The 17724-nt window shown below is 35.6% G+C and overlaps 1 protein-coding gene across 10 annotated transcripts in view; it reads right to left on the reverse strand.

Annotated features, from left to right (window-relative positions):
- Nucleotides 1–17724, reverse strand: part of MAPKAP1 (MAPK associated protein 1) — a 353385-nt gene that overhangs the window by 289520 nt on the left and 46141 nt on the right. For all 10 annotated transcript variants that reach the window (XR_013169319.1, XM_077144983.1, XM_077144989.1 and 7 more), the window contains 2 exons: nt 11436–11763; nt 8925–9014 (listed from right to left, as the gene is read on the reverse strand). Coding sequence is in view for 9 of the 10 variants with exons in the window: in XM_077144983.1 (XP_077001098.1) it covers nt 8925–9014; nt 11436–11694 (349 nt within the window). In the remaining variant the exon portion in view is untranslated. The remainder of the gene's footprint in view (nt 1–8924; nt 9015–11435; nt 11764–17724) is intronic.

The raw sequence follows: 17724 nt of genomic DNA on the forward strand, positions 1-17724 counted from the left end.
CTGAGAGTCTCGGAGAGGCAAGTTTCCCAAGCCGCGGCGGACGGCGCCCCTCTTTTGTGGGCGGTTTCCTGGACCGGCTACGAGTCTCGGATCAGAGGGCTATCCAAGCCGCGGTGGCCCTCCCCCGCGGGCGGCTTCCTGGTCCGGTGGGGAACTCCCAAGGCTGCGGCGGCCGGTGACCGACACCCCTCCCGCGCGGGCGACTTCCTGGTCCGGTGGCGAATTCCCCGGGTCCGCTGTGGCCGGCGACTGACACCCCTCCAGGGAGAGGAGGGAATTTCCGACAGTGGCAGGGACTGGGTCCAACCAAAAACCAATAGGGGAATTAATAAAGGAGCCACAGGGTCCCCACAAGCCGCGTCGGCTGACGCCCCCACCACGCGCGGCCCCCCAAATCAACTGAGAGAATTGGATCGGAAATCCCCAGGCCGCGGAGATCAGTGACCAGGGGATTCCCTTCCAAACACGTGAGACAAACGTGTGCCACGAGCGCCACCTACTGGGCAGGATAAGAAAAACAGAACCCAGAGATTTCACAGAAAAATCTTACAACTTTGTTGGGTCCGATACCCAGGGAAATCTGACTAAATGCCCAGACGCCTGCAGCAGAAGATAACGGTCCACGCTCAGAAGATTGAGAATGTGGCCCAGTCAAAGAAACAAACGAATAGTTCAAATGAGATACAAGAGCTGAGACAACTAATGCTGAATATACGAACAGAAATGGAAAACCTCTTCAAAAACGAAATCGATAAATTGAGGGAGGACATGAAGAAGACATGGGCTGAACAAAAAGAAGAAATAGAAAAACTGAAAAAACAAATCACAGAATTTATGGAAGTGAAGGATAAAGTAGAAAAGATGGAAAAAACAATGGATACCTACAATGATAGATTTAAAGAGACAGAAGATAGAATTAGCGATTTGGAGGATAGAACATCTGAATTCCAAAAAGAAACAGAAACTATCGGGAAAAGAAAGGAAAAATTTGAACAAGGTATCAGGGAACTCAAGGACAATATGAACCGCAAAAATATACGTGTTGTGGGTGTCCCAGAAGGAGAAGAGAAGGGAAAAGGAGGAGAAAAACTAATGGAAGAAATTATCACTGAAAATTTCCCAACTCTTATGAAAGACCTAAAATTACAGATCGAAGAAGTGCAGCGCACCCCAAAGAGATTAGACCCACATAGGCGTTCTCCAAGACACTTACTAGTTAGAATGTCAGAGGTCAAAGAGAAAGAGAGGATCTTGAAAGCAGCAAGAGAAAAACAATCCATCACGTACAAGGGAAACCCAATAAGACTATGTGTAGATTTCTCAGCAGAAACCATGGAAGCTAGAAGACAGTGGGATGATATATTTAAATTACTAAAAGAGAAAAACTGCCAACCAAGACTCCTATATCCAGCAAAATTGTCCTTCAAAAATGAGGGAGAAATTAAAACATTCTCAGACAAAAAGTAACTGAGAGAATGTGACCAAGAGACCAGCTCTACAAGAAATACTAAAGGGAGCACTAGAGTCAGATACGAAAAGACAAAAGAGAGAGGTATGGAGAAGGGTGTAGAAAGAAGGAAAATCAGATATGATATATATAATACAAAACGCAAAATGTTAGAGGAAAATACTATCCAAACAGTAATAACACTAAATGTTAATGGACTGAATATCCCAATCAAAAGACATAGACGGGCAGAATGGATTAAAAAACAGGATCCTTCTATATGCTGTCTACAGGAAACACATCTTAGACCCAAAGATAAACATAGGTTGAAAGTGAAAGGTTGGGAAAAGATATTTCATGCAAATAACAACCAGAAAAGAGCAGCAGTGGCTATACTAATATCCAACAAATTAGACTTCAAATGTAAAACAGTTAAAAGAGACAAAGAAGGACACTATATACTAATAAAAGGAACAATTAAACAAGAAGACATAACAATCATAAATATTTACGCACCCGAACCAGAATGCCCCAAAATACGTGAGCAATACACTGCAAACACTGAAAAGGGAAATAGACTCATATACCATAATAGTTGGAGACTTCAATTCACCACTCTCATCAATGGACAGAACATCTAGACAGAGGATCAATAAAGAAATAGAGAATCTGAATATTACTATAAATGAGCTAGACTTAACAGACATTTATAGGACATTACATCCTACAACAGCAGGATACACCTTTTTCTCAAGTGCTCATGGATCATTCTCAAAGATAGATCATATGCTGGGTCACAAAGCAAGTCTTAACAAATTTTAAAAGATGGAAATCATACACAACACTTTCTCGGATCATAAAGGAATGAAGTTGGAAATCAATAATAGGCAGAGTGCCAGAAAATTCACAAATACGTGGACGCTCAATAACACACTCTTAAACAACAAGTGGGTCAAAGAAGAAATTGCAAGAGAAATTAGTAAATACCTAGAGGCGAATGAAAATGAAAACACAACATATCAAAACTTATGGGACGCAGCAAAGGCACTGCTAAGAGGGAAATTTATTGCCCTAAATGCCTTTATCAGAAAAGAAGAAAAGGCAAAAATGCAGGAATTAACTGTCCACTTGGAAGAACTGGAGAAAGAACAGCAAACTAATCCCAAAGCAAGCAAAAGGAAAGAAATAACAAAGATTAGAACAGAAATAAATGAAATTGAAAACATGAAAACAATAGAGAAAATCAATAAGGCCAGAACTTGGTTCTATGAGAAAATCAATAAGACTGATAGGCCCTTAGCAAGATTGACAAAAAGAAGAAGAGAGAGGATGCAAATAAATAAGATCAGAAATGGAAGAGGAGACATAACTACTGACCTCACAGAAATAAAGGAGGTAATAACAGGATACTATGAACAACTTTACGCTAATAAATACAACAATTTAGAGGAAATGGACAGGTTCCTGGAAAGACATGAACAACCAACTTTGACTCAAGAAGACATAGATGACCTCAACAAACCAATCACAAGTAAAGAAACTGAATTAGTCATTCAAAAGCTTCCTAAAAAGAAAAGTCCAGGACCAGACGGCTTCACATGTGAATTCTATCAAACATTCCAGAAAGAATTAGTACCAACTCTCCTCAAACTCTTCAAAAAAATCGAAGTGGAGGGAAAACTACCTAATTCATTCTATGAAGCCACCATCACCCTCATACCAAAACCAGGGAAAGATATTACAAAAAAAGAAAACTACAGGCCGATCTCTCTAATGCATATAGATTCAAAAATCCTCAATAAAATTCTAGCAAATCGTATCCAACAACACATTAAAAGAATTATACATCATGACCAAGTAGGATTCATCCCAGGTATACAAGGATGGTTCAACATAAGAAAATCAATTAATGTAATACACCATATCAACAAATCAAAGCAGAAAAAGCACATGATCATCTCAATTGATGCAGAGAAGGCATTTGACAAGATTCAACATCCTTTCCTGTTGAAAACACTTCAAAAGATAGGAATACAAGGGAACTTCCTTAAAATGATAGAGGGAATATATGAAAAACCCACAGCTAATATCATCCTCAATGGGGAAAAATTGAAAACTTTCCCCCTAAGATCAGGAACAAGACAAGGATGTCCACTATCACCACTATTATTCAACAGTGTGTTGGAGGTTCTAGCCAGAGCAATTAGACAAGAAAAAAAAATACAAGGCATCAAAATTGGAAAGGAAGAAGTAAAACTATCACTGTTTGCAGATGATATGATACTATACGTCGAAAACCTGGAAAAATCCACAACAAAACTACTAGAGCTAATAAATGAGTACAGCAAAGTAGCAGGTTACAAGATCAACATTCAAAAATCTGTAGCATTTCTATACACTAGCAATGAACAAGCGGAGGGGGAAATCAAGAAACGAATCCCATTTACAATTACAACTAAAAGAATAAAATACCTAGGAATAAATTTAAGTAAAGAGACAAAAAAACCTATATAAAGAAAACTACAAAAAACTGTTAAAAGAAATCACAGAAGACCTAAATACATGGAAGGGCATACCGTGTTCATGGAATGGAAGACTAAATATAGTTAATATGTCAATCCTACCTAAATTGATTTACAGATTCAATGCAATACCAATCAAAATCCCAACAACTTATTTTTCAGAAATAGAAAAACCAATAAGCAAATTTATCTGGAAGGGCAGGGTGCCCCGAATTGCTAAAAACATCTTGAGGAAAAAAAACGAAGCTGGAGGTCTTGCACTGCCTGACTTTAAGGCATATTATGAAGCCACAGTGGTCAAAACAGCATGGTATTGGCATAAAGATAGATATATCGACCAATGGAGTCGAATAGAGTGCTCAGATATAGACCCTCTCATCTATGGACATTTGATCTTTGATAAGGCAGTCAAGCCAACTCACCTGGGACAGAACAGTCTCTTCAATAAATGGTGCCTAGAGAACTGGATATCCATATGCAAAAGAATGAAAGAAGACCCATATCTCACACCCTATACAAAAGTTAACTCAAAATGGATCAAAGATCTAAACATTAGGTCTAAGACCATAAAACAGTTAGAGGAAAATGTAGGGAGATATCTTATGAAACTTACAATTGGAGGCGGTTTTATGGACCTTAAACCTAAAGCAAGAACACTGAAGAAGGAAATAAATAAATGGGAGCTCCTCAAAATTAAACACTTTTGTGCATCAAAGAACTTCATCAAGAAAGTAGAAAGACAGCCTACACAATGGGAAACAATATTTGGAAATGACATATCAGATAAAGGTCTAGTATCCAGAATTTATAAAGAGATTGTTCAACTCAACAACAAAAAGACAGCAAACCCAATTACAAAATGGGAAAAAGACTTGAATAGACACCTCTCAGAGGAGGAAATACAAATGGCCAAAAGGCACATGAAGAGATGCTCAATGTTCCTGGCCATTAGAGAAATGCAAATCAAAACCACAATGAGATATCATCTCACACCCACCAGAATGGCCATTATCAACAAAACAGAAAATGACAAGTGCTGGAGAGGATGCAGAGAAAGAGGCACACTTATCCACTGTTGGTGGGAATGTCAAATGGTGCAACCACTGTGGAAGGCAATTTGGGGGTTCCTCAAAAAGCTGAATATAGAATTGCCATACGACCCAGCAAAACCATTGCTGGGTATCTACTCAAAGGAATTAAGGGCAAAGACACAAACGGACATTTGCACACCAATGTTTATAGCAGCGCTATTTACAATTGCAAAGAGATGGAAATAGCCAAAATGTCCATCAACAGAAGAATGGCTAAACAAACTGTGGTATATACATACGATGGAATATTATGCAGCTTTAAGACAGGATAAACTTATGAAGCATGTAATAACATGGATGGACCTAGAGAACATTATGCTGAGTGAGTCCAGCCAAAAACTAAAGGACAAATACTGCATGGTCCCACTGATGTGAACCAACATTCGAGAATAAACTTGGAATATGTCATTGGTAACAGCGTTCAGCAGGAGGTAGAAACAGGGTAAGATAATGGGTAACTGGAGCTGAAGGGATACAGACTGCGCAACAGGACTAGATACAAAAACTCAAAAATGGACAGCACAATAATACCTAATTGTAAAGTAATCATGTTAAAACACTGAATGAAGCTGCATCTGAGCTATAAGGTTTTTTTTTGTTGTTTGTTTGTTTGTTTTTTACTATTATTATTACTTTTATTTCTTTTCTCTATATTAACATTCTATCTTTTTCTGTTGTGTTGCTAGTTCTTCTAAACCGATGCAAATGTAGTAAGAAAGATGATCATGCATCTATGTGATGATGTTAAGAATTACTGATTGCATATGTAGAATGGTATGATTTCTAAATGTTGGGTTAATTTCTTTTTTTCCATTAATTAATAAAAAAAAAAAATACAGTTGAGAGGCTACACTGGAGGTCACTCTTACACATGCTACTGTTAGACACTGCAACCTATCATAACTTACCAAACCCCAACCACATCATTCCTGCCAATCCTAAAGAATACCTACAGAATTATATAAAATTCTACAAGGGTTCCATGCACTAGGGTAACTCTCCAAAACCTACGATCTCCAGATGGGTCCCTGGATCATATAAATCCTGAAATGCAGAGGGACCAGCCCTTCCAGAACATCAACTATTTCTATCCCCCTATTCCATTATTATTGACAGCCCTTTTCAACATGAAAAAGTCAGAATGGGCTTAGCCCAAATACCCCCAAAGAGTAGGAGAAAGATCAAAGGTGATGGTGGAGTTTTTATATAGAGAAGGTCGGGTTTAACAAATGAGTATGAGTGCAGAATCATTATATTGATATATCTTCTGCTCTCTACTACCTTAGAGCAGCTACAAATAAAACCTAAAATTATGTAACTGTAACCCATACCAAACTCTAGAAATCTGTTCTACAACTAATCGTTGTGAAATGTATTGTTTTTTGCATAAATGTTATATGTCACAATAAATAAAAATTTTTAAAAAAGAATATTGACTGTAATGCATTAACGAAGATTAAATATGCCTTAAAAATCCATAATTTCTTGGATATGTGTATACATCCATGTTACAAAGAAAATAATCCTCATTGGTCATGTACATGGGATACCAGAGAACAAACTCATAATTTTGAAAAACAAGCATTTATCCTGCCTTTCTTGAAGGGACTATGTCTGAGGGTACCCACATAATAGATGAGGGAAAGTTTATTATATGAAAATTTTAAATGAAGAACTATAAAATTAGAATATCACTCTTTTGCAATACCTAATGAAATAATTCATGTAAGTAGTGCCCATCAATAGCCACTAAAAACATGAGGTGAAAAGCTGATGGGTAACATTATAATGGATGGATCAGACTGGCAACAGCAGATTCCATCATCAAGCCTCACATCACAAAAAAGAAAGACAACAAGACATTCCATGCTTCACGATGTGATGCAATAAGAAGTACAGAACATCATGAACAAAATATTCTTATGAAAAAGCAAACTTCAATCTGAGTAAATTTCTAGATCTAACATCCAGTTTACAGGAAATACAAGGGACAGAGAACCAAGTTAAAAAGAGACCATGGAGATATAATTAGTGAAATACACAATGTTGGGAATTTTATACACAAATGACCCAGTTTCTTCAAGAAATAAATTATTTTTAAAAAGTGAAAGGAACCAACAGACAGAAATGAAACATATTAACCAAAAATAATGTGATCCAATAGATCCAGACTTCCACAAACCAACTGGAAAAATTTGAAACAATCAAGGAAATGTGAACAATGACTGGATATTTTATAATATTACAGAATTCCTGTTGCTTTTCAGTTTTCTGTTAATTGAGGACTTCCAGCCATTTATACTGGTTGAAACTCTTGGGTTGCAAATAGTACAACACAGCTTGAAGGAGCTTAAAAAAACACACATGTGACTTATAAATGGCTTGAAACCAGAGGAAGACCCACGACCTTCTCTCACATCTTACGTCTGCGTCTTTGTGCCCGTCTGCTCTTTCTTTCCTGCTCCACATTTTCCCAAATCCTTCCCCCTCCCTCACAACTACCTTTTCTACATCTATGGTCCAGAGTCATTTAGTCACTCAATCAATATTCATTAAGCTCCTACCATATTCTAGGGCAGCAAGGCACTATTGCAGGCCTATGAGATAGAGCCATAAACAAAATGAATCCCTGCGCTCATGGGATTCATGAGGGCACATTCTAATAGGGAGAGAGAGACAGTAAACACACATAGCATGTCAGAATGAGATAAGTGCCATAAAGAAAAAAATTGCCAGAGATGGAGGATAAGGAATGCTGGGCAGAAGATTTTGCTATTTTATATAGGATTATCATGACCTCATTAGGAAGGTGATATATGAGCAGAGGTAAACCTTGCAGATACTTGCACTAAGTGCTGCTGTTAATATGTTAATCATAATATTGTCATTTTCATCATTATTACATAACAATGGCACAGTCAACAAATATTTATTGTATATCCATTACATTCCAAATGGTGTAGGTAGGTGCTGGAAGAATATGGAAGACAGACTGCAGAGATTTCTTTTAGAGGTGAAAAAAAAAAGAAAGTTAAGTAATATGATATAAACCATTATAAAATATTTTAATTGCATTTTACTTTTTTGGGGGGTGTTTGTTGGTTGGTTTTTTATTTTTGCATGGGTTGGCACCGGGAATCGAACCCAGGTCTCGGGCATGGCAGACAAGAATTCTGCTACTGAACCACTGCCACACCACCAGCATTTTATTTTTGAAATAGCTTTTTAAAAGTCTTTTCTTTTTGCTGAGATTGAAGCTTTGAAAATACATAATATACACAGCAGATAAACACACACTGCAAATGCTAATACCAGCAACATAGTGTTTTTTTTGTTTTTTTTTACATGGGCAGGCATCAGGAATCGAACCTGGGTCCTCGGGCATGGCAGGCAAGCACTCTTACCTGCTGAGCCACCGTGGCCCGCCTAACATAGTGTTTTTTAACCTAAAGAAAATAATTAGTAGATATCCCCTCCTTGCCAACCCACCCCTCAGAAAGACTTCTATTAGGGTCACTAATGAGACAAGGAAAAGCCTAGGTTGGAACTACCAGGAGAAATCTATAACCTAGATACCCTTCCAAGCAATAAAATATTCCTTGGCTCTAAGAACAAGGTACTGGCATAACAGTTTGTTTAAACTGTGTCTTCCACACATCAATCCCTGTGACCCAGAGATAAACACAGCCAAAAAGACAAGACCTAAAGAACACACAGCTTTAGAGGGTCAAGGTACCCAAGCGAAAAAATTCAAAGCTCAAAACTGCCCAGAGAATTTTAAAGGAGTTAAAGAGAAAAGCCCTTATATAATAATATAAACTAAATATAAATGTCAAATAAACAATTAAAATTATTGCCATTTACCTGATTGCTTAGAATTTCTTTCTTTCCACTGAATATTTTTGCATTTGATCTGGTTTTGTCTCTCTTTTCGAAGTCGTTCTAATCTTTGAGCTTGAAAAGAAATATTACAACTATAAGTTTGTCAATGAAAGTTTACTATAAACAAAGACATAATTAACTACCTTTATATGAATAAAGATGTTTTATAATGCATATGCTAGAAAAAAGCCATAAAATTTTAAAGGTGGCACCCCTGAAAAGCAAATACCAACAAAAACATGAAAATATTCTTGATTTATAATTGAAATTAGAGGATATAAAACATTAATAGAGATCATAAAGATAGTATTAACATGGAAGAGAATAATAAAATGTGAAAACTTCTGTGATTAATATGACATTTCATTATATAAATCATTAATAACGGTCTTAAAGGAATTTTAATGCACAAATGAACTGAAGTGAATATTACATTACAGGAATAAAATTACTGTTATGAATTACTCTACCCATTTCAAAAATTAAAGATAAATGAACTCAGACTAGACTATTAAAGTTTTAAATATAAAATCCTTTATCTAAAAATCATGAAAATTATAAAATGTCAAAGCTATATAAATTAGCATAGCTTTTCTTCAGTGGGCTGAAACAGTTTATAGGTAGTAAAATAAATGATTTGTATCATTGTAACATTAGTCAAATCTTAAAAAGAACAATTTTTCTTTTATAAAATTTTAAGATATGATGAAAAGATTAAAAAATAAATGCCTAGGTCACTACACCTCACAATCTCAACTAATTACATTTAAGTACAACCTAAAGAATTTCTATGAGCAACAACAAAAGAATCACTTAAAATTATATATTTGTGATAATACTGCCACTGGCTGATCAACCTTCAAAAATCAGTGAACTAATCCTTTAAAGAACTGCTGTATGGCATACATTAACAACTGCTGCACACCGAAACCACAATGGACAAGAAAGTCATAATTAATACCATCTCTTAAAATTAGTTTTAAAAGATGTCTTGTTAATCTTAAACTTCCAATTGTGGCACAATGCTAATAAAAGAAAAAAAATTAAATTTCTCTTCCAACCATGTTCAAGGTAACAAATCAAACACTATTGTCTTGGCATTGGGTAGAGAAACATGAAACTAATCTTGCAAGAAATTTAAACTATGTTGGCAAAAAGCATTCTGACAATCTCACTATACTAACCAAATCCAACTGAAGAAAAATACATTCAATTACAATTAATAAATGTGAAGGCTACAGCAAAAGCAATATAATCATAAAGCCCTCAATTTAGCAGCATTCTCCTACTGAAATCCATTCAACCTGTCATATAAGATATCATCTCAATAACTTGCAAAGAAGTCAGTTTCAACTAGAGGACTGAGAATTGATGGTTCCAAACTATATTCAAACCTTCACTCAAATCCCATTTTGATAAAAGTTCCTTTAGATACTGGGAAATGCTATTAATTATTTTCATCATGAAAGCAAATTCTTCTTTGTGGATATCACAGACTGCTGAATTCTGAACCAAAATCTTAATGTCTTTCACTGTAAACTGTACCCAGCTCTATCCACAATATATTTTTATGTGCATTGTTACATATGGACCATGAAAATAAACATTTAAATATTTCCAATGTCCCACAACATCTCTTGCCAAAACTTTTCTAGAGAATTAGCAGGTTACTGCAGTTGGTAAGAGAGGTGATATTTTGTTTATCTAAAACCAAATTATCTCTTAGAATACCTGCCATATTAGAACAACTATAGTAAGTATTCTAAACAATTTAAGTAAAAACCCTGGTTCATCACATTCCCATTGAAAGGCATCCAAAAACTACAAGCTGAAAATGGGCAACAACAAGCTTTTAAAAGCTAATGGCTATATGTATATATTAATATCAAAGTTGAACATTTTCAAACCACAAAGATCAAAGGGCGGTGATTAACTTAAGAAAATAAAGTATAAAAAACAGGGGCACCTTTTTAAATTTCACACTCAAAGTAGGAATTCCTACTAAAATCAGCCCTAACAAATATCCAGTTACCCTCTCCCAACCCCTTAATTCCTCCAGTGGTGAGAACCCCCTGGCTGGTCAGCTTTTTGTTTTAAGGCGCAATTACGTCAAACTGATACATGCCTCCAGATAGTCTACCTGATCTAATGTTGCTCCCTGAACACATTCAAATAAGTCTATTTCCCTTTTTACATGATGGCTTTTTAGCAGAATATCCAACATGTCTCTCCTCCTAGCCAACTCTTTTACCTATTCCTCTTCAGTTCATTTCCTTCAATAACATTATTTCATTGACCCCTTTCTATTTGCAGCCACAGACATGGAGATTTTGCTCAGGCCCACTTTTCATCTAGACACATGTTCATGTCATGCATGTTCCTATTAATACAGAGGAACTTTCCACGTTAAACCTATCCTAACATTATGCATTATTCTATAATGACTGTTTACTGATTTAAGCTCAGAAGACATGACTAAAAGGCAATGTTTACCTGTATTTGAGCGTCTTCTAATACCAAAGTCCCAACTTGAGGTAATATCGACTGACTGGGCATATACATAGCCCTGAGTTTCACCATTGCTTCCCTGAATTTCTGACCCACTGTCTCCAGGCATTGAAGGAAGATGAATCTTCTCTAGGTCAACATCATGATCAATGAGAACCATCTCACACATTCCCGTGTCATCACTGGTCACATGGGACTGTCGAATATGAGCTAGAATGATATTTGGATTGTCCAAGAAGGCCATCCTTTCTGTGGGCCAATTTCCTTAAAAGGCTATTTTCTCCTCTTCATCTTGTTTCACAGGGTCACCTACCTAGAAACATGATGTACACAGTAATATTTAAGAATGAGGCAGAAAATGACTGAATCATTTTTCAAACAAATTCCATGTGATAAAATGCTACCTTGAAAAATCAAGGTTTATCCCCACTGAGCAATCCTTAAAGCACTAGGGACCAGGGTTCTAGTAAATGAGATCTGCAAGGTATCAAACAGCAAACCTGGCTCTCTTGCAAAAAGTAACTCCTTGGTTAAGGCACTCAAAACACGTACTACTGTTAAAACAGTAAATTCTCCTTTCCCCTTCACTCCCTTGCAATCTTGCTACTTTATAAGGAGGTGGGGGAACAAGTTGCATTTTCCTCAAATGATGTGTTAGAAGTATGAAACTGTATTTCAGCAGTTTATAGCTCCCCCTCCTGCCACATGGTTGTGAGGTGTTTAAAAGAGTACAAACAATACTTTCTGAGTTACTAGAATTTTATAAAAAGTAATTTTGCTCAGTAAACATATCTTCCTTTCTTCTGATTTAAGATAGGATTGTGTTTTTTAAAATGAAACTTATAAATCAACTTTGCCTCCTACAAGATTAATTGCTTGTTACAAAAACCTAAAAAAAAAACACTGCTTTCTGAATCCTGTTGAAAGTAATAAAGATGTTCATTCTGGAAACAGGATGATCCCTGAATTAAATGGGAATACTTGACAGAGAAAAATATTATAGAATAGTCATTAAGAACCTAGGCCTTAAAAACAGATCTGGGTTCAAATCCTGATCCCATCACTTGTTAGCTATATGATCTTGGAAAAAATACTGAATCTCCTTGAACCCCTGTTTTCTTTTCATTTATAAAATGGGGGTTCCAGAAATGAGAGGATATACATGAACTAATGAAGGTAAAGTGCTAAAAAAAGTAGCAGCCACATAATTAAAGTTAGCTGCTAATAATAATGATGATAAAAAAATCATCAATTTCAGCTTTCAATTATTGCTTAAAGTAACCCTAAAATTTACCAATATATTATCTTTCTTTAAGTTCACAGCAGGTAAAATATAGTGCCTTTCGTTGTGTGATAGAGCACTCTGCAGGGCTTCTGGGTCTATGCTTCCAAAATCATTACGAAGTATAAGAAACATGAATGCTCAAAGGATTCAGAAGACCTTCTCGACCAAAAGGGGGAAGAGACAAAATAAAGTGTCAATGTGAGAGATTTCAAACAGAGTCGAGAGGTTATCCTGGAGGTTATTCTTACGCATTATATAGATACCACCTCTTTAGTTAAGGTATATTGGAGGGGCTGGAGGGAAGTGCCTGAAAATGTAGAGCTGTGTTCCAGTAGCCACATTTCTTGAAAATGATTGTATAACAATATAGCTTTCACAATGTGACTGTGTGATTGTGAAAATCTTGTGTCTGATGCTCCTTTTATCTACGGTATGGACAGATGAGTAAAACATATGGATTAAAAATAAATAAATAATAAGGGGAACAAATGTTAAAATAAATTTAGTAAATTGAAATGCTAGTGCTCAACGAAAGGGAGTGGTAAGAGATACAGAAAAAATAGGGGAAACAAAGGCTAAAATATATTGGGTAGATGGAAATACTACCAGTCAGTGAGAGGGAGGGGTAAGGTGTATGGTATGTATGTGTTTTTTTCTTTTTATTTCTTTTTCTGAATTGATGCAAATGTTCCAAAAAATGATCGTGGTGATGAATATACAACTATGTGATGATTCTGTGAGTTACTGATTATATACCAAGGATGGAATGATCATATGGTAAGAATGTTCATGTTTATATGTTGTTATGTATAAAATTTTTTTTAATGAATTAAAAAAAAATAAAAAAAGAAAAACATGAATGCTGAATTTAATATGTTCCTAGGAACACTCCTAGAAGATATTTCTTTTTAGAAAGACAATAACATCATATCATTTGTTTTTCCTATAAATGGAACATGGGAGGGGGGATGGAATCTACTTAACAAATTGTTATCTTTAACTAAGGTTTTAAAAAAAAATTGTCTGGTAATCATTCTATTGACATCCTTCAGTGGGTCTTAAAGATACCGAGATTAAGAGGAAGTTTAGGCAGTATCTCTAATCAAGTCAATTATATTCATCTTCATTTTTTTCCTTTAAATTCATTGAGTACTTTACACTATGGCTAAAGGGGGATGCAAAATTGAGTAAGGCATCCCTCAATCAAAGAGTTTATGGCCTAATACAAACAAACCATTGGATTATTTTAAGTGCAAAATTTTAGCCTTAGAAACTTTAATGCTAATCTATTTTTTAAAATAAACTGATCGGAAAAAATAACAAAATTAAATGGGAGCATTAAAATTTCACCTGTAAAAATAATTTTTCATAGACTCACACAGATATACAACCAGAGAAGTATTTAAAACCAGAAGCATTTGTTTTTGTTTTCATTTAAATCTTTTTTTTATTTTGAAATAACTTCAAACTTAAAGGACAGTTGCAAAAATAATACAAAACCCATACAGAGAACTCCAACATAACCCCCATTCAGATATTCAGATCCATCAACTTTTAACATTTTGCCACATTTGTCATATCATTCTATCTACCTATTCATCTCTATTTATCTTTCCACTTTTTTGTTTTTTATTTTGAATCTGCAGATTTGTTGAGATATATTCACATAGCATATATTCTATCCAAAATAAATAATCAATGTCTCACAGTATCCTCACTTAGTTGTACAACTATCATCACTCTCAATTTTAGACAATTTTTATTGCTCCAAAGACAAAAATAACATGTCTGCCCATAACAGATAGACATACCCACACCAATAACAAGTAAAAAAACCAAATCAGTCATTAAGAAGCTCTCAGAAAAGAAAAGTCTAGGACCAGATGGCTTAACATGTGAATTCTAACAATTCAAGAAAGAATTAGCACCAATCCTGCTCAAACTCTTCAAAAAAATTGAAGAGGAGGGGAGCCTACCTAACTCATTCTATGTAGCCAATATCACCCTCATACCAAAGACAGACAAATATACTACAAAAATAGAAAACTACAGACCAATCTTTCTAATGAATATAGATGCAAAAATCCTCAACAAAATTCTTGCAAATCGAATCCAGCAGCACATTAAAAGAATTAGACACCATGACCAATTTGGATTCACCCCAGGTATGCAAGGATGGTTCAACATAAGAAAATCAATTAGGGCGGGCCACGGTGGCTCAGCAGGCAAGAATGCTTGCTTGTGATGCCAGAGGACCCGGGTTCGATTCCCGGTGCCTGCCCATGTAAAAATAAAAATAAATAAATAAATAAAAAATAAAAAAATAAAATAAAGAAAATCAATTAATGTAATATACCATATCAACAAATCAAAGCAGAAAAACCACATGATCATCTCGACTGATGCAGAGAAGGCATTTGACAAAATTCAACACCCTTTCTTGATGAAAATACTTCAAAGGATAGGAATAAAAGGGAACTTCCTCAACATGATAAAGGGAATATATAAAAAACTGACAGCTAACATCATCCTCAGTGAGGAAAGACTGAAAGCTGCCCCCCTAAGATCAGGAACAAGACAAGGATGTCCACTGTCACCACTGTTTGTCAACATTATGTTGGAGGTTCTAGCCACAGCAGTTAGACAAGAAAAAGAAAAAAAAGGCAACAAAATTGGAAAGGAAGAAGTAAAACTCTCACTGTTTGCAGATGAAATGAAACTATATGTCGAAAACCCTGAAAAATCCACAGCAAAACTACTAGAGATAATAAATGAGTACAGCAAAGTAGCAGGTTACAAGATCAAAACTCAAAAATCTGTAGTGTTTCTATACACTAGTAATGGGCACTCTGAGGGGGAAATCAAGAAAAAAATTCCATTTATAATTGCAACCAAAAGAATAAAATATTTAGGAATAAAATTAACTAAGGATACAAAAGACCGACGCAAAGAAAACTTTAAGAAATTGCTAAATCACAGAAGACCTAAATAAACAGAAGGGCATACTGTATTCATGGATTGGAAGACTAAATATAGCTAAGATGTCAATTCTACCTAAATTGACTTATAGATTCAATCCAATACCAATTAAAATCCCCAAAACGTACTTTTCAGAAATAGAAAAACCAATAACCAAATTTATTTGGAAGGGCAGGGTGCCCTGAATAGCTAAAAATTTTTTGAGAAAGAAAAATGAAATCGGAGATCTCAGACTATCTGACTTTAAGGCGTATTACAACGCTACATTAGTCAAAACAGCATGATATTGGCATAAAGATAGACGTAGTGACCAATGGAATAAATAGAGGGTTCAGATATAGACCCTCTCATCTACAGACAATTGATCTCTGATAAGGCAGTCAAGCCAACTCACCTGGGACACAACAGTCTCTTCAATAAATGGTGCTTGAAGAGCTGGATATCCATATGCAAAAAATGAAAGAGGATCCATATCTCACACCTTATACAAAAATTAACTCAAAATAGATCAAAGACCTAAACATTAGAGCGAAGACCATAAAACTTTTAGAAGAAAATGTAGGGAAATATCTTATAAAACTTGTAATAGGAGGCAGTTTGGTAGATTTTACACCCAAAGCACGAGCACTGAAGAAAGAAATAGATAAATGAGAACTCAAAATTAAACACTTTTGTGCATCAAAGAACTTGGTGAAGAAAAGAAAAAGACACCCTACACAACAGGAAACAATATTTAGAAATAACATATCAGATAAAGGTCTAGTATCTAGAATATATAAAGAGATTGTTAACTCAACAGCAAAAAGACAAACAACCCAATCAAAAAATGGGCAAAAAGACATGAACAGACACTTCTCAGAAGAGGAAATACAAGTGGCTAAAAGGCACATCAAAAGATGCTCAACTTCCCTGGCTACTAGGGAAATGCAAATCAAAACCACAATGAGTAGGTGGGCCATGGTGACTCAGCAGGCAGAGTTCTTGCCTGCCATGCCTGAGACCTGGGTTCAATTCCTGATGTCTGCCCATGCAAAAAAGAAAAAAAAAAAAAAGAAAACACACAATGAGATATTATCTCACACCCACCAGAATGGCCATTATCAAAACAAAACAAAACAAACAAACAAAAAAAATGGAAAACAACAAGTGCTGGAAAGGATGTGGAGAAAGAGGCACACTTACCCACTGCTAGTGAAAAGTAAAATGGTACAACAGCTGTGGAAGGCTTTGGCGGTTCCTCAGGAAGCTAAGTATAGAACTGCCATATGATCCAGCAATACCATTGCTGGGTATCTATTCAGAGGACATGAGGGCAAGGACATCGATGTTCATAGCAGAATTATTTACAATTGCTAAGAGATGGAAACAGCCCAAATGTCCATCAACAGATGAGTGGCTAAACAAATTATGGTGTGTGTATATATATATATATATATATGATAGAATATTACACAGCTATAAGACAGAATAAAGTCATGAAGCATGTAATAATGTGGATGGACCCTGAAGATGTTATGCTGAGTGAAATTAGCCAGAAACAAAAGGACAAATTCTGTATGGTCTCACTGATATGAACTAACATTAATGAGTAAACTTGGAGAATTTCAGTTAAGAACAGAGGTTACCAGGAGACAGAAATAGGGCAGAGATTGAATTATTGGAGCTGAAGGGATACAGATTGTGCAACAGGACTGATTGTTCAGTTCAAATTCAAAAATGGATTGCAGAATTCAAAACTGGATAGCAGAATACTACCTGATTGCAGCATAATAATATCAGTACGTTAAATGAAGCTGAATGTGGGAATGATAGAGGGAGGAGGGCTGGGGACACATGTGAAACTAGAAGGAAAGACAGACGATAAAGACTGAGGTGGTATAATCTAGGAATGCCTAGAGTGTACAATGATAGTGACTAAATGTACAAATTAAAAAATGTTTTTGCATGAGGAAAAAAACACATAGTAGATCAGTATTCATTTATATGGAAAGATATCCAAAATACACAGAT

This window comes from Tamandua tetradactyla, chromosome 2 (assembly GCF_023851605.1).
Source record: "Tamandua tetradactyla isolate mTamTet1 chromosome 2, mTamTet1.pri, whole genome shotgun sequence".
NCBI classification, from domain to species: domain Eukaryota; kingdom Metazoa; phylum Chordata; class Mammalia; order Pilosa; family Myrmecophagidae; genus Tamandua; species Tamandua tetradactyla.